We start from the raw sequence: 18,399 nt of genomic DNA, 5'->3' as shown, positions 1-18,399 counted from the left end.
TTCTGTGTTCATCCCACGCTTCTTTGAACTCAGTCACAGTTTTACTCTCCACCACCTCTCTCGGGAGCGCATTCCAGGCATCCACCACCCTCTCCGTAAAGTAGAATTTCCTAACATTGCCCCTGAATCTACCACCCCTCAACCTCAAATTATGTCCTCTGGTTTTACCATTTTCCTTTCTCTGGAAAAGATTTTGTTCTACGTTAATACCCTTTAAGTATTTGAACGTCTGAATCATATCTCCCCTGTCTCTCCTTTCCTCTAGGGTATACATATTCAGGGCTTCCAGTCTCTCCTCATACGTCTTCTGGCGCAAGCCTCCTATCATTTTCGTCGCCCTCCTCTGGACCGCCTCAAGTCTTCTTACGTCTTTCGCCAGATACGGTCTCCAAAACTGAACACAATACTCCAAGTGGGGCCTCACCAATGACCTGTACAGGGGCATCAACACCTTCTTCCTTCTACTGACTACGCCTCTCTTTATACAGCCCAGAATCCTTCTGGCAGCAGCCACTGCCTTGTCACACTGTTTTTTTCGCCTTTAGATCTTCGGACACTATCACCCCAAGGTCCCTCTCCCCGTCCGTGCATATCAGCTTCTCTCCTCCCAGCATATACGGTTCCTTCCTATTATTAATCCCCAAATGCATTACTCTGCATTTCTTTGCATTGAATTTTAGTTGCCAGGCATTAGACCATTCCTCTAACTTTTGCAGATCCTTTTTCATATTTTCCACTCCCTCTTCGGTGTCTACTCTGTTACAAATCTTGGTATCATCTGCAAAAAGGCACACTTTTCCTTCTAACCCTTCAGCAATGTCACTTACATACATATTGAACAGGATTGGCCCCAGCACCGAACCCTGAGGGACTCCACTAGTCACCTTTCCTTCCTTCGAGCGACTTCCATTAACCACCACCCTCTGGCGTCTGTCCGACAGCCAGTTTCTGACCCAGTTCACCACTTTGGGTCCTAACTTCAGCCCTTCAAGTTTGTTCAACAGCCTCTTATGAGGAACTGTATCAAAGGCTTTGCTGAAATCCAAGTAAATTACATCTAGCATATGTCCTCGATCCAGCTCTCTGGTCACCCAATCAAAAAATTCAATCAGGTTCGTTTGGCACGATTTACCTTTTGTAAAGCCATGTTGCCTCGGATCCTGTAACCCATTAGATTCAAGGAAATACACTATCCTTTCTTTCAGCAACACTTCCATTATTTTTCCAACAACTGAAGTGAGGCTCACCGGCCTGTAGTTTCCTGCTTCATCCCTGTGACCACTTTTATGAATAGGGACCACATCTGCTCTCCTCCAATCCCCAGGAATCACTCCCGTCTCCAGAGATTTGTTGAACAAGTCTTTAATAGGACTCGCCAGAACCTCTCTGAGCTCCCTTAGTATCCTGGGATGGATCCCGTCTGATCCCATCGCTTTGTCCACCTTCAGTTTTTCAAGTTGCTCATAAACACCCTCCTCTGTGAACGGCGCAGAATCTACTCCATAATCTCGTGTAACTTTGCCAGACAATCTCGGTCCTTCTCCAGGATTTTCTTCTGTGAACACAGAACAGAAGTATTTGTTTAGCACATTTGCTTTCTCCTCATCACTCTCCACATATTTGTTCCCAGCATCTTTCAGCCTAGCAATTCCATTTTTTATCTTCCTCCTTTCACTAATATATCTGAAAAAATTTTTATCTCCCTGTTTTACATTTTTAGCCATTTGTTCTTCTGCCTGTGCCTTCGCCAAACGTATCTCTCTCTTGGCTTCTTTCAGTTTCACCCTGTAGTCCTTTCTGCTCTCCTCTTCTTGGGTTTTTTTATATTTCATGAACGCCAACTCTTTCGCCTTTATTTTTTCAGCCACTAGGTTGGAGAACCATATCGGCTTCCTTTTTCTCTTGTTTTTATTGATTTTCTTCACATAAAGGTCCGTAGCCATTTTTATCGCTCCTTTCAGCTTAGACCACTGTCTTTCCACTTCTCTTATGTCCTCCCATCCTAACAGCTCTTTCTTCAGGTACTTTCCCATTGCATTAAAGTCCGTACGTTTGAAATCTAGGACTTTAAGTATCGTGCGGCCGCTCTCCACTTTAGCCGTTATATCAAACCAAACCGTTTGATGATCGCTACTACCCAGGTGAGCACCCACTCGAACATTTGTGAGGACCAGATCCAATATCGCTTTTTCCCTTGTGGGTTCCGTCACCATTTGTCTGAGCAGAGCCTCTTGAAAGGCATCCACAATCTCCCTACTTCTTTCCGATTCCGCAGACGGAACATTCCAGTCCGCATCCGGCAGGTTGAAATCTCCCAACAGCAGAACCTCCTCTTTCCTTCCAAACTTTTGGATATCCACAATCAGATCCTTATTTATTTGCTGCGATTGAGTCGGAGGTCTGTAGACTACACCCACGTAGATAGAAGTTCCATCTTCTCTTTTCAGAGCAATCCATATCGCTTCTTCCTTTCCCCAGGTCCCTTGCATTTCGGTCGCTTGGATATTGATCTTTACATAGAGAGCTACTCCTCCACCTTTATGACCATCTCTGTCCTTCCTAAAAAGATTATATCCCGGTATGTTTGCATCCCATCCATGTGATTCACTGAACCATGTCTCTGTGATAGCAACAATATCTAGATCTGCCTCTAATATCAGGGCTTGCAGATCATGAACTTTGTTGCGTAGACTGCGAGCATTTGTGGTCATCGCTTTCCAGCTATTTTTCAGCGATAATCTCCTTTTTCGTATGGATTTTTGTGTCGTTTCACTTTCCGTTGCAAAACTAAGAAATGAGTTGCTGATATTGCTTATGTTGCAGCCTTTACTACTATCACATCTTTTCTTTTGCCGGGGGTGGTCTCTATAATTGTCCTTCGTACATACACCACCCCCACCTTCTAGTTTAAATGCCTAGAAAAATATTGTCTACATTTCTCTGCAAGGTTTCTTTTTCCTGCTGTAGTAATATGTAGCCCATCAGTGCAATATAGCTTCTTGTCCTTCCATGTATTTCCCCATCCTCCTATGTACCTGAAGCCTTCTTGATGACACCAGGCTCTGAGCCATCTATTAAAGTCCTCTGTGTTTTTCACTCTTTGCTCTCCTTTTCCATATGCAGGCAGTATTTCAGAAAAAGCTAAAGTCTTTACAAAAGGTTTCACGCCCTCACCAAGCTCCCGAAAAGCTTTCTGTGCTGCAAGTGTGGAGTTGTTGGCCAGGTCATTTGTTCCCAGATGGATAACAACATCAGTGTTAAAATCCTTAGTTTCTTCCTTAATTATAGTCAGTATTTGCCTGGAACTCCTGGTAGCTGAGGATCCTAGAAGACATTTCACTATTTTGGTCTCCTCGCCCTGTGTTCCAAGGTTAATGCCTCTGATGATGGAATCTCCCAACAGTAATAGTTTTCTGTTTTTGGCTTTTTTATTTGTACTTAGGGTGCTCTTGTTCTCTTGAGTTTCCTTCATTGGTTCAAGTCCCACCTCCCTTCTGTTTTCCTGAGTATCGCAGTGCACTAGTGGAGCGAAGGAATTCTGTAGAGGTAATATTAGTGAAGGTGGATGTTTCTGTGTTACATGTCGCAGTCTTCCTGAGCCTACTGTGACCCATTTATTCCTGGGCTGTTTTATTCTTTGAGGTAGAGGTGGTAAGTTGGTATGATTTTGTGGAGTGATGGAAGCTGCTTTAATTGTATTCAATTCCTGTTTAAGTTTGCAGAGCTCCTCCTTAATACTGGCAAGTTGAAGACAGATGGGGCAAGCCTTAAGCCTCCAAATAGTATGTCTTGGAATTAAAGCACCACAGTGATTGCATAGAATAAAGGTCATCTTGATTGGTTGTGAAGTGACCAGAAATATAGGCTCTATACCACCTAAAACACAGTATTTTAAACAAAAATGCAGGAAGAGGAAATAAGATTTAACAGAGGAAAGAGAAGGATTTATTTTTTGTGCTTTTTTATATTTTTTTTTAGTAAGAAACAGGGAGGAGAAGAGAAATTAAGCAGATATAATGCTGAAAACCAGTGAAAAGAGCAGAATATGAAATGTTGAGTAACTTAGGTAAAGAGCAATGTTGGCCATTTTAGAGCCATGCTAAAAAGTGGCTTCAGCGCAAGGGAAACTTAAATACTAAAAACATCGCAGGCCAATTTTTAGCATAGCTTAGTGAAAGGACCCCACAGGTTCTACAGCAGGGGTGTCAAAGTACCTCCTCGAGGGCCGCAATCCAATCGGGTTTTCAGGATTCCCCCTGTGAATATGCATGAGATCTATTTGCATTCACTGCTTTCATTGTATGCTAATAGATCTCATGCATATTCATTGGGGAAATCCTGAAAACTCGACTGGATTGCAGCCCTCGATGAGGGACTTTGACATCCCTGATTTACAGTAATTGGTTTACAGTTCACAAATGAGAAAGTTTAGATCAGAGCTGCCCAAGTCCAGTCCTTGAGATCTACTGGCAGGCCAGGTTTTCTGGATATCCACAATGAACATGCATGAGAGAGATTTGCATACCAAGAAGGCAGTGCAAGCAAATCTCTTTCACGAGGACCGGACTTGGGCAGCCCTGGTCTAGATTACAAGAATATATCAATAATCTTGCTAAAAAGCAGTAAAAAGCAACTAATTTAAAAACTATTAAAAACTGATAAACTCAGATATGAAAGGAGGGAAAAGACAAAAACAAAAGGGGTAAAGTTGAGGGATAAGGGCAGGGCATTTCACCAGCGGTAATAATGTTTAATTTGTTTAATTAGGATGATAATTTCATTTTTATTCATATGTTTATCATATTTATGTTTATCAGCCCAACCTACCTGAACAACTGTCTCATCCAAACTACATCAACTAGACATAGGAAAACCCACATTCCATTCACGTACTCTACAATCAAAGAAGTCAAACGGAAAAAACTATTTGATGGCCTCCTAGCCACACAAGCAGCAAAACTCGACAACCAAATCTCCAATCTACTAATTATGACCCCAGCCTATAAAACATTCAGAAAAGAAATAAAGACTCTACTCTTCAAGAAAATCCTGCAAACGACTTAATACCGCAAGCTCCTTCCCACTTCCCAATACCACTCCCTAATACCTTCCCGATTCCCCAAAGCAACCTCATCTACTCCGTGTCTCCTCTAGAAATTACCAGCTATCTTCTTCATGTAATACCTTTATTGTAATTCTTTTGTAATCCACCTTGAAATACAAGGCAATGGCAGAATAGAAACATCTAATGTAATGTAATATTTTTATCCATATGCTTATCTTACTGATAAAAAATATTCTGTTTTGCAGATAAGTCACGCCATTGAAGGTTCTCATTTAACCTTTTCCTATTGTGTGTCCCGGATGACGGGACATTCCAAAAATGTCGTTGCCATCATATGTCCCATACTAATAAAGAGCCAGGAACACAAAATATTTGAATTTACAGACTTATGACTTATTTACATTATGTTTACCATAGCCGTAAGTGATAACGGTGAATAATACAAAACTTTGCTTAAAATAATTACGATTGGAACCAGTGTAACGTAAAATTTATTATGATAGGAAAAGGTTAAAAGAGGGTGACTCTCTTGCAGCAGAGATATTCCTCTCAAAATAATGTTGAGCTGAAAGGGTTTCTGAATTGTCTGAATCAGTGAAATCGCAATCTTGCTGCCAGGATAGATAGTTGAGCTGGATAGCTGATATACTTTGCCCCATTACTGCACATTGATCGGTGCTATGTTCCTTTTGTAGTCTACATTAAACTACTGTATATTTTGTCATTGTTTCTGTAAAAGTGAAGACTGAAAAGACAATAACCATGAATTTCATCAGATGGCTTGTCCAGATCAATAAGCAGTTTAAGGTGGTTTTTTGGGGGGAGAGGGGTTTGGGGGGGGGGAAATTTCAAAATATTACAAATTAATCCTTGGATTCTATATATGGTGCCCAGATCTGCACACCCAGATTTGGGCATGTGACCAAGATGTGTGCATAAATTAATTAAGGAGTGCTTTAGTATCAATAATTAGATGCTAACAACCAATTATTGAAGTTTATTGACATTAATTAAAATCTGTGTGTGCATATGACTGCGCGCTATTCTACAAGGCATGGTGCCTAACTCTACTAACTTAAGGGCATCAGTGGCATAGTAAAGGGGGCAGTCAGCCCCGGGTGCCATTTACCCATCCTCCTCTCGCCCCTCCCCCCCACGCATGTGCCCCTTCTCATCCCTCCCCTTGTACCTCTTTAATTTTCCCAGTGCGAGCAGTATTACGAACTTGCTGCCTGCGTCGTTGTCAGCTCTATCCGATGTCACTTCCGGGTCCCGCTCTTAGGAAGTGATGTCAGAGGGAGGGCCAACATGACGCGGGCAGCAAGTTTGTAATGCTACTCGCGCTTGGGAAATTAAAGAGGGGAAGGGGATGCACACACAGTGGGAAGGGAGGGTCGGGAAGGAGTGGGGTGGAGAGGTGTGCCACCATCCCTGTCGCCATTCACTCTTTCTACGCCACTGATGGGCATATCAGGAAAAGTTGCACATGTAGTTATAGAATACTGCCACAGTGCAACCTAACTTAAACACCAGCATTTATACCGGGTTTCAACAGGCATAAGTCTGGCGCTTAAAGTTAGGCAGGAGAGTTGGTGCTATGTACTATCCTCATAAAGGCCATGAACCCTTTATAGAATAGCATTTACCTTTGAAAGAACAGTGGACTGGCTATCAACAACCACCATGTACTACACCTATCTAAGACTACAGGCTGTTGGGTTACAGGTCATCTCCCCCAGCCATTATTAGGATTGACGGTATCTGACACCCCTCTTCCTTTGGTGTCCCAATTCAGATACTTGGGGATCATCATCTACCATAGTTTGACATTTGAAGCCCACGTCAATTCATTAGTAAAATCATTCTATGCCCTATGGATCGCCTGATGGCGATCCCGCCCCTCTCCCCTTCCCAGTGTTTCCTGTTTCAAAGGCTCCAGCTCTTGGTTTTCCTGTTCAGGGTCTACAGCTACAATTGCTAGTTATGTAGTAACACAATCAAGTACACTGCAAGGAAATCATTTTTTTCAAATGTTGCGCAACATATACATTTGAGCATCATTTTATTATTTTGATTTATCTCATGCCTAAGTTTTTAGAATGCCGCCCCTACTTTTTCTCCTTTCTTGGAATGCCCAGTACTCACCCCTGCTCTTCCCCTGGTCACACCCCCCTTTTGAGATCCGCACACTAGAATTTAGGCGCACTACTATATCAAATATGCTATGAAAATTGTGCACGTAAATTCTAATTAGTACCAATTTGTGCCAATAATTGCTTGCTAGTTGCCAATTATTGGTGCTGACTGGCTTGTTGAACAATTAAGTTGCACATTGGCAATGCGCACAGATCTGCATGTGCAACTTTGGCTGCGGTATACAGAATCCAGGGTCAGAAAAGCCATGAATACCTTCCTCTTTATAAACCCAGCTCCTTGAAGCCCCACATCTACACCCCGGACAGATGAAATCCCAAAGTCACCACCTAATATATCAAATGGAATCTCGCTAAAACTCGCATGCCACCGCAAATATAACCGGAATTACTACCACATTCTCTGACAACAAAGATGCAAAGAAAAGCCATTTCACCTCCAAGTATATCTACACTGAAAATGCTGCAATTTGAACCACACTATGTCCACTAAGGGCTCCTTTTACTAAGGTGCGTTAGCGTTTTTAGCGCACGCACAAGATTAGCGCGTGCTATAGTGCGTGCTAGCCCAAAAATTACCACCTGCTTAAAAGGAGGTGGTAGCGGCTAGCGCATGCACTAAAACCTTTGTAAAAGGAGCCCTAAGTCTGTATTTGTAAGTCTGCCTGCTATGTCTATACTGTAATTGCTGTAATCTAAACCCCTTTGTCCATGCCTTAAATGCTGTAAAGTAATGTAATTTATTTCTTATATACCGCTACATCCGTTAGGTTCTAAGCGGTTTACAGAAAATATACATTAAGATTAGAAATAAGAAAGGTACTTGAAAAATTCCCTTACTGTCCCGAAGGCTCACAATCTAACTAAAGTCTATATGTCTCACTAAAATTTGTCCTACCCATACTATGAATGTACTCCTGTAACCCGTTCTGGGCTCCTTTGGGTGGACGGGCTAATTAAATGACTAAATAAATAAATAATTCATTCGAAAGTCCATGTTAAAATATGCTAGGCCCCTATTTTAGGGCAGGGATCTCAAAGCCCCTCCTTGAGGGCCGCAATCCAGTCGGGTTTTCAGGATTTCCCCTATGAATATGCATTGAAAGCAGTGCATGCACATAGATCTCATGCATATTCACTGGGGAAATCCTGAAAACCCAACTGGATTGCAGCCCAAATGTTTTAGTAAAAGGGCCCCTAAATGACTTGGTCAAAATCACATGGAGCAACAGGGGATTTGAACCCTGACTTCCTTGCGTCTTAATCCACTGCAATAACGCCAAAGGCTACTACTGCACTGTATTTTTATCTGTCTTATATTGGAAATACTTATTTACACCACAGTTACTTTTTTTTTCCAATTTAATAATTAAATTCATGGATCATTTATTAACTCTCAACATGTTTTAATTTACATGCTTGTAGATGTGATGACAGAATGGCTGATTTCACAGAACTTCTATATCCTGGCAAGCAATTAATATTCTACTTACAGCCATCCAACTGAATAATAGTCAGGTCAAACACAACAAATTCAAGATGACAGCTAAAGGACAGACACAATGCTTATTACCCGCTTCGCTGGTTCTGATCACTCGGGATGGCGCACTTGGATCTCCAGTGCCAATAGAATTGGATGCAACAACTCTGAATTCATATTCTACCCATGGGCTGAGATCAACTGCTGTTGCAGACTCCAAATCTCCACCAATAGTCTCCGGCACTATGGAAAGCCAAGAATATCAAATTTAGCATGTTAGCAAAGACTTTTTTTTTTCCTGCAGAAGCAGTGATATTAATGATACGAAGAGACTAACTGGGAGCACCATCTTATTTTTATTTTTTATTTTAAGCCTCTGTGTAAATGATTGTTTTTTAAGGCAAAAATTATATTTTATTTGGCTCTTCTCAGTTGGCGAAATTTCTGATACAGAAAAAGAAGGGAAAGATCAATGGTAAGGATTACAAACAGGGTCGTAAGCAGAGTTAGCGTGCCCTTGTGAGTACTGATTTTCCTTAGAGTTTATCTTCTGAGGGGTCTTTTTACTAATCTGCAGTAAGTGCTAGTGTGCTAACCGCAGCTTAAAATGGCTTAAAGCAGGACATACTCAGATGTCTGCAGTAATTGTGTGATCCACATGCGTGCACCATGTGTTAAAAATATTTTTAATTGTATTGCAGAGGAGGTAAATGTTTCAAGGTGAAGAATTGGTGCTGAGTCTTTTTCAAATGAAGGAAAACTGGAATGGGAGGGCATAGGATGAAGTTTAGAGTTGACAGGAATAATCTAATCACATTCTTTTGTACAGAAAGGGTGGTAGATGTGTGAAATAGTCTCCTGGTTTAGGTGGTGGAGACAAATGTGTCTGAATTCAAGAAAGCATGGAAAAGGCACGTGAGATCTCTTAGGGAGAGAAACAGATAGTGGATATTTCGGATGGGCAGACTGGATGGGCCATTTAGCCCTTATCTACCATCATGTTTCTATGTTTTTCTACATTTCTGCATTAATCAGTTAACACAGGTACATTAAAATGCACTAACAGATTAGCACAGGATTAGCATATGAGCTCTTACTACCTACAAATAGGTGTCCATAAGTGTTCACATGCTAATTTTTTTTTAATGACCATTGACTAATGTCAGCAGTAATGTATGTGGAGTATACCAGAGGGAAAACAGCTGCACAAGGAAGTATATAAGACCATAGATGGAGCAATGAATCAAGAGACACTTGCATAAGGAAACAACCTTTATTGGAAGATCTGTATTTTAGCAAATGCCCGCGTCAGGGGTCACAAATCTTCCAACAGAAAATATCAAATATAGCCACAACCATGAATTTCTGGATGTCGTAGTTACAGATCATTTATTTATTCATTTATTCAATTTTCTATAATGTTCTCCCAAGGCAGCTCAGAATGGTTTACATGAATTTATTCAGGTACTCAAGCATTTTCCCCTGTCTGTCCCAGTGGGCTCACAATCTATCTAATGTACCTGGGGCAATGGGGGGACTAAGTGACTTGCCCACGGTCACAAGGAGCAGCGTGGGCTTGAACCCACAACCTCAGGGTGCCAAGGCTGTAGCTTTAATCACTGCGCCACACTCAGTGGAAGCAGTGGGCCTTCGCCGATTCCCTCTAGGCCCTTATACAAGTGTCTTCTGCTTCATTTCTTAGGGTTACCAGACATCCTGATCTACCCGGACATGTCCTCTTTTTTGAGGGCATGTCTGGGCGTCTAGACGACTTTTCAAAATGTGGCCCTTTGGGAGGGACTTCCGTGCATGTGCAGATGCAACGCGGTGACATCATCACTTCGCATCCAAGTATGTGTGGATGCCCTCCTGACTGAGATGAGCAGGCTGGGGGGCGGGGCTAGTGGGCGGGGCTGGGGCATAGTGTGGGCGCAATGGGGTGGGGTTGGGTGGAACTGGGCGGGCCTGGGGGTGGGTCTAGAGCACGGGTGCCCACACTTTTTGGGCTTGTGAGTTACTTTTAAAATGATCAAGTCAAAATGATCTACCAACAATAAAATTTGAAAAAAACACAAAGCACGCTGTATACAGAGAAAAATGCTAATTATCATTTATATTCTGGGTTTTTTTCAAATAGGTCAAGGCAGATGACTCTATGCACTGTCACCTCAGTAACAACTATACATAAATAGACAAATATACCCCCTCCCTTTTTACTAAACCACGATAGCAGTTTTTAGCGCAGGGAGCTGCGCTGAATGCCCCGCGCTGCTCTCAACGCTCATAGGCTCCCTATGCTAAAAAACGCTATTGTGGTTCAGTAAAAGGGGGCCATAGTGCATAATATAGACATCAGATATAAATTCTCAATGATCACTAAATTGAAAATAAAATCATTTCTCCTACCTTTGTTGTCAGGTGATTTCATGAGTCTGGTTGCACTTTCTTCTTCTGACTGTGCATCCAATATTTCTTCCCTTCTTTCTGCATGCTTCGTCTCCTCCAGACCTCATTCAGTTCCCCAACCAACATCTCTGTTCTTCCATGAGTCCAACTTTTTCTTCCTCTCTCCCTGCCCCCCTCCCTTTTCTTTATGTCTTTCTCTCTCCTTGCCCCTTTTCTTTATTTTCCCCTTCTTTCTTTCTGTCTCCCTGCTCCCCCTTCTTTCTGTCTCCTTGCCTGCTCCCAAGCCACTGCTGCCGCCATCAGGAAATAGGCCTCCAAACAACTGCCGCCCCAAGCTCTCCCTGCTTCCCTACACAGAAGAGTCAGGCCGACTAGATGTCCTCTCCCCGACGTCATTTCTGAAGTCGGAGAGGAAGTTCCGGGCTAGCCAGGCAGCGATTGGCTGGCCTGGAACTTCCTCTCCACCATCAGAATTGAGATTGGGTGGTGAAAGTTGGTCGGCTCAGCGCTTCTGAGTCGGGAAGCAAGTAGAACGTGAAGGCAATGCGATCGACTCGCGTTGCCATCGCGATCTACCGGTAGTTCGCGATCAATCTTTTGGGCACCCCAGGTCTAGAGGTTCTGGATTTTACATATGTAAAATCTGGTAATGCTATCATTTCTTCATCTGTGGCCTTTTACACTTCCTTGCGCAACAGTAATGTATGGTCATTAATTGAAAAAAAAAAAAAAAAAAGAAAATTGGCCATTTTATTGCTGCCATAAAAATGTAAGGACACTTTCTATTACAGCTTTGGAAAAGAACCCCTAAATTAAAACTCCATGGCTCCACTTTGATGGCGGACCACCAGATAAGGTGTGGAGAGGTCTGGGAGGTAGGAGGGAGGCGGGGGTGGTTCCGGGTTTAGAATCTCGCGAATAACCGAAGTCGCGAGTCCTAAACCCACGAATCGGGAGGGAGAAGTGTAAATTCACAAGGCAAAAAGAGGTTCCCATTTGATTTACTGTATTTCCAAACTTGTACACCACTTTTCCAATTAGAACTGTCTATATACACTGGGGTTGCTTTTCAGACCACGGGAGGCATCCCGTCTACTTCTCCCATTCAGCCGCGAACCTAGAAATTCAATGTTAGGATTGTATCTGGCAACTGGCATTGAATTCCTGGTCTATTTTCAACTGCGTTTGACAGAAATGGCCAGTCTGATATTCATCAGCTGACCACCTAAGTCATAGTGGCCAAAGAGACCTGCCGTTTAGGTGGGTCTGTCTGCCCATTAAAATTAGCCAGTCAGCCAATGAATATAGGTGCAAAAGAGCCACTGGCTGGGATATTATCGGTTAGCTGACTTAGGGGTCCTTTTACTAAGGCGCGCTAGCCATGTTAGCGCACGCTAAATATTTGCGTGCGCTAAACGCTAATGTATCCATAGAATATAATGGACACATTCGCGTTTAGCATGCACTACAACGGTTAGCGCCATAGGAAAAGGACCCCTAAGTGCTATTTAGCCAGCTAGGAAGACGATGTTTTAATATAACAAGATCCTCTTTCATTTTTCTCTATAATAAATTAATGGCTGAATGTACAATAATAAAACTTGATTCACCCATAGGCCTATGAGAGAGTTATACAATGATCATGCAATAGATATGTATTATGCTGTTAAATATTCTTTGCAAGCTTCACATAATAGGTACTTTGAAACACTTCATATATGAATATGCATGTGCTGCTGCACAGAAATTAACCATTTTAAATTATAGTTTCTTTTTAGCCTCTATTTGGCTTTTTCTACCTCAGTTCTAAATTCATTTCCTGTATGGTCAAAGTTATTTGCATAAATGTTGTCAATTTTTTTTAAAGCCTGTGAGAGAGTCTATAGGAGGTTATTGTGCCCCCTACAGCACTCCCTTGCATTCACAGAGCCATCTTAAAAACCAGGCTACAGAGCAGGGAGCAGATGACTCAGCAGAATTAGAGTAGAGAAGGCATGGTCAAAGCAGGATAAAATCCCTTAGCATAGTTCAGTTAGAGAGGCCCAGAGGAGAGAAAACCACCAGCAAATGTCTCCATTGTGTACATGTGAGCTACTGAAGTTCTACTCAAGTAGGCCAAGTTTATCATAGCTAGGTACTTTGGACCTGGGTTGGCCACTGTTGGAAACAGGATACTTGGCTTGATGGTCCTGCGGTCTGTACCAGTCTGGTAATTCTTATGTTCTTATGTGAGCCAAGTATAGTTCAATCAAGACATTGTGACATCACTGATGAGTTTGACTCTTAGGCATGCTTGGAATGATGCATTATCACATCACAATCTCAGCTCTGGAATGTTGCTATTTGGGTTTCTGCCAGGTACCTGAGACCTGGGTTGGCCATTGTTGGAAACAGGATACTAGGCTTGATGGACCTACAGTCTGTCCCAGCATGGTAATTCTTATGTTCTTATCTTGGAGCCCTGCTGAAACTTGTAACTTTGGATCTCAGGAGCAAGCCTGGCCCAATTGTGCACAATTTTGAAAGACATAACTTTATTTCTGGGTCTACAGGGTAGCAACAAGCTGTTTGTACTGTCTTTGAGACACGGACTAGTGCAAGCTGTGGCCCTGCAGGAGCAGATCGTGGAATAAAATTTTATGAACATGACAACTAATTTTGGGTGTGTTTTCTCCTGACCTGCAAGAACAGATCAAACCTTTTCCTGTACATAAAACAGCTTACAAAATACAAACATAAAATATTAGCCTTGAAAATTTAATAAAGATTTAAAAAACAAAATACAAACATAATCATCAAATGACATTCAAATATACAAATAAAAAAATTCAGAATCATCTAACTTATTCAGCCCACTTACTTAAAAGCCTCCATAAACAAGGCAGTTTTCAATACCATTTTATAGAGCCATGGTGAGACCTCATCTGGAATACTGTGTGCAATTTTGGAGGCCACATTACCGTAAAGATGTTCTCAGAATTGAGTCGGTTCAGCGGATGGCCACCAGGATGGTCTCGGGGCTAAAGGGTATCTCGTACGAAGAGAGACTGAACAAATTGCAGCTCTATACTCTCGAGGAGCGTACGGAGAGGGGAGACATGATTGAGACATTTAAGTACATCACGGGACGGGTCGAGGTGGAAGATGATATCTTTCTTCTCAAAGGACCCTCGAACATAAGAGGACATCCGCTCAAATTGAGGGGAGGGAAGTTTCGTGGAGACGTCAGGAAGTACTTCTTCACGGAACGAGTGATAGAGCATTGGAACAAGCTTCCAGTACAGGTGATCGAGGCCCACAGTATCCCAGACTTCAAGAATAAATGGGATACCTATGTGGGATCACTGCGGGAGTCATACCAATAAATAGGGTCGCTAGGATATAGACTTAATAGAGCAGGTCAGTAGAGTTAAGGGGGCCAGTAGACTTAAAAGGGGGTCAATGGTATGGGCAGACTTGATGGGCTGTAGCCCTTATCTGCCGTCATCTTTCTATGTTTCTATGTTACCTTTTTAAATTTCTGAATATCAGAAAGTAACCTCAATGGTCCTGTCAGATTATTCCATGATGATACCCCTGCTACCGAAATTACTAACGTTCTTGTGTTCTCATAATTCACATGTAATAGCTCATATGTTGATAATCATATCAGTCCCTCTAACCTTAAAGATCCAAGAGGCTGATAATGTTTCATCAGTTGGGTCAAATACCAAGAAATCTTGTAATGAACGACTTAAAAGATCAACACAGGGATTTTGATAACAATGTGAAATTTAACAGGCAACCAGAGGAGTTCTTACAACCATGGCGTAACATGCACGACGGAAGAGTGGGACTTGGGTGTGATTGTATGTGATGATCTTAAGGTGGCCAAACAGGTTGAAAAAGTGATGGTGAAAGCTAGAAAGATGCTACATTGCATAGGGAGAGGTAAGGCCAGTAGGAATAAGGAGGTTTTGATGCCTCTGTATAAGACTCTGGTGAGACCTCATTTAGAATATTGTCTACAATTCTGGAGGCCGCACCTTCAAAAAGATATAAAAAGGATGGAGTTGGTCCAGAGGAAGGCTACAAAAATGGTGCGTGGTCCTTGTCATAAGGCATATGGGGACAGACTTAAAGATCTCAAACTGTATACTTTGTAGAAAAGACGGGAGAGGGGAGATATGATAGAGACGTTTAAATACCTACGTACTATAAATGTGCATGAGTCGAGTCTTTCATTTGAAAGGAGACTGCAATGAGAGGGCATAGGATAAAGTTAAGAGGTGATAGGCTCCGGAGTAATCTGAGGAAATACTTTTTTACGGAAAGGGTGATAGATGCGTGGAACAGTCTCCCAGAAGAGGTGGTGGAGACAGAGACTGTGTCTGAATTCAAGAGGGCATGGGATAGGCACGTGGAATCTCTCGGAGAGAGGAAGAGATAATGGTAATTGCGAATGGGCATCTCTATGACCTCACAATGCAGGTGCACAGAGCCTTAGCCTATAGGAAGAAGAGATGAAAATGTTAAGAGCCTTAGCCAATAGGGAGAGGAGGAGAAAATAGTTACTGGGGATGAGCAGACTAGATGGGCCATTTGACCTTTATCTGCCGTCATGTTTCTATGTTTCTAAATCTATTTTCACCACATATCAAAGAACAACCTTTACAGAATACTAGTTTACTGTGCACTTCAAAGCTAACTTTGGATATGAAAATTTACATCTACTATAGGCTTGTGCCAAACTGATGGCAGTTAGGTGCATAAATATATGTATTCTATGACATCACATCTAATTTCTCAGAATGCCCCTGACCTGCCATGCTGTTCCCTTGACCACACCCCCTTTGGACTTGTGTGCTATGAAATTTAGGCACTTATGTTATAGAACAGGGCAGTGTCTTAAACTGTGTGCCACGGCACAGTGGTGTGCCCTGAAGAAATTCCGGGTATGCCACAAAGATTCCAGAATTTTACTTTATTTTTGAAAATCCTCTTCATAAGTGTACACTAGAATAGATGACATGTACGTCGCGTACGCAAGAGTCTGTCAATGTTATGAGCATCTGTGTGTGTAAGGATACAACCGCCTAGACAAGTATCATTCTTTGACACGATTGGTCCTTGAAAACTAACAGCAAGTAATTTTATTTTTATTTTTTATGCAGTAGTTATCCTAACTTGAAGCAACAAAGCAATCAAGGCTTTGTTACCATTTGGATTTTCAGCTCTGACAGAAATTAAATTGAAAAAAAAGAGAATGACTGCAGATGGTGGATCATCCGATTTTGTGAAAATGTCTTACAGTTTAGGAAATTGCTGAAAACATACTTCTTTGTCCAGGCTTTTAATTAATATTGATAAGGTATATTTAAAAATGAGATGGTGGAATCAGATTCAAACCCCTTCCCTTCCCTTGCTTAAAAGCAGCCTGAAAACCCATCTTTTTGATATGGCTTTCAATCCTTAACCCTACTCCTCTGCCCTCCAACCCAGCCAGCTGATTAACCATTCCCCTTAACTATATCCATGGCATCCTATTTGTCTTTGGGAAGCAGAGCTGAGATTGTGATGTCATAATGCCTCCTCCCACCAATAAGATACAACCTCATCAGTGATGTCATAATGGCTTGAATGTCTTGTACTCCCTTCTGTCCTCCAACCCAGTTCGCTGTTTAACCGTTTCCCTTAACTGTATCTATGACATCCTATTTGTCTTTGGGAAGCAGAGCTTAGATTATGATGTCATAATGCCTCCTCCCACCAATAAGATACAACCTCATCAGTGATGTCACAATGGCTTGAATGTCTTGTACTCCCCTCTGTCCTCCAACCCAGTCCGCTGTTTAACCGTTTCCCTTAACTGTATCCATGACATCCTGTTTGTCTGTATTGCCTGTTTAGATTGTAAGCTCTTTCGAGCAGGGACTGTTTTCTTACTCTTTGTGACTCTGTGCAGTGCTGCATGCATCTGGTAGCGCTATAGAAATAATAGAAACATAGAAACATAGAAATAGACGGCAGATAAGGGCCAAGGCCCATCTAGTCTGCCCACCTTAATGACCCTCCCCTACCTTTCTCTGTGAAGAGAACCCACGTGACGATCCCATTTTGTCTTAAAATCGGGCACGCTGCTGGCCTCAATCACCTGAAGTGGAAGACCATTCCAGCGATCTACCACTCTCTGTGAAAAAGTACTTTCTGGTGTCACCGTGCAGCTTCCCTCCCCTGATTTTCCACGGATGCCCTCTTATAGCCGTGGGACCTTTGAAAAAGAAGATATCTTCTTCCACCTTGATACGGCCCGTGAGATATTTGAACGTCTCGATCATGTCTCCCCTCTCTCTGCGTTCCTCGAGTGAGTATAGCCGCAACTTATCCAGCCGTTCCTCGTACGGGAGGTCCTTGAGTCCTGAGACCATCCGGGTGGCCATTCGCTGGACCGACTCCAGTCTCAGCACATCTTTGCGGTAATGAGGCCTCCAGAATTGTACACAGTATTCCAGATGGGATCTCACCATGGATCTATACAATGGCATAATGACTTCAGGCTTATGATTGACGAAACCCCTACGTATACACCCTATGATTTGTCTAGCCTTAGATGAAGCCTGCTCCACTTGACTGGCAGTCTTCATGTCTTCACTGATGATCACCCCTAAGTCCCGTTCTGCTACAGTCCTTGCTAGGATCTCGCCATTAAGGGTGTAACTTTTGCATGGATTTTGGCTGCCAAGGTGCATGACTTTGCATTTTTTGGCATTGAAACCTAGTTGCCAGATCCTAGACCAGCGCTCCAATAGTAGTAGTAGAAGACAAGAGATTATAGCAATGTGACTTCTGGATAATAAGATTGGAATTTTAAAGTGTGGTTTGCAAAGTCAGATAAATGTGGTTTTGTCTAATGATATTGTGAATGTGAGATTGTGAATCACTTAGTTTATAAGCAGATTATAAATATTTCAAATAAAAATAAAATAAAGATAATGAACTACATGTTTGCTTGTCAACTATCAAGCTCCAATTTGAGTTCATTTGCACCCAAAACAAGTGCATCCATTGCACTTTTGTTTCTCCGTTGTTACAATTACCCATACACAGTTTAAAGAACTTTGAATAAATAACTCTCAATTTTAATTTTTTGTTGGTTTTGCAATTTTATAATTTCAATTATAATGTGCTGTGAAAACCATTTGCTCCATTTAGTTTGAGACACTGGAATAGGGCGTAGGGATGCTCTGTGTGTAACTCCTCATTACTGCCAATTAAGGAGTCATTTTATTAAGGTGCGCTAGTCATTTTAGTGCATG

General features: G+C 42.1%; 1 protein-coding gene across 1 annotated transcript in view; it reads right to left on the bottom strand.

The window, feature by feature from the left end:
* Positions 1-18,399, bottom strand: part of CNTN5 (contactin 5) — a 1,460,727-nt gene that overhangs the window by 67,440 nt on the left and 1,374,888 nt on the right. Inside the window, 1 exon segment of the mRNA XM_033947995.1 lies at positions 8,792-8,941. Within this exon segment, the coding sequence (XP_033803886.1) occupies positions 8,792-8,941 (150 nt within the window).

Source organism: Geotrypetes seraphini, chromosome 6 (assembly GCF_902459505.1).
Source record: "Geotrypetes seraphini chromosome 6, aGeoSer1.1, whole genome shotgun sequence".
Lineage (NCBI taxonomy): Eukaryota > Metazoa > Chordata > Amphibia > Gymnophiona > Dermophiidae > Geotrypetes > Geotrypetes seraphini.
This window is presented reverse-complemented; position numbering and strand designations above follow the sequence as displayed.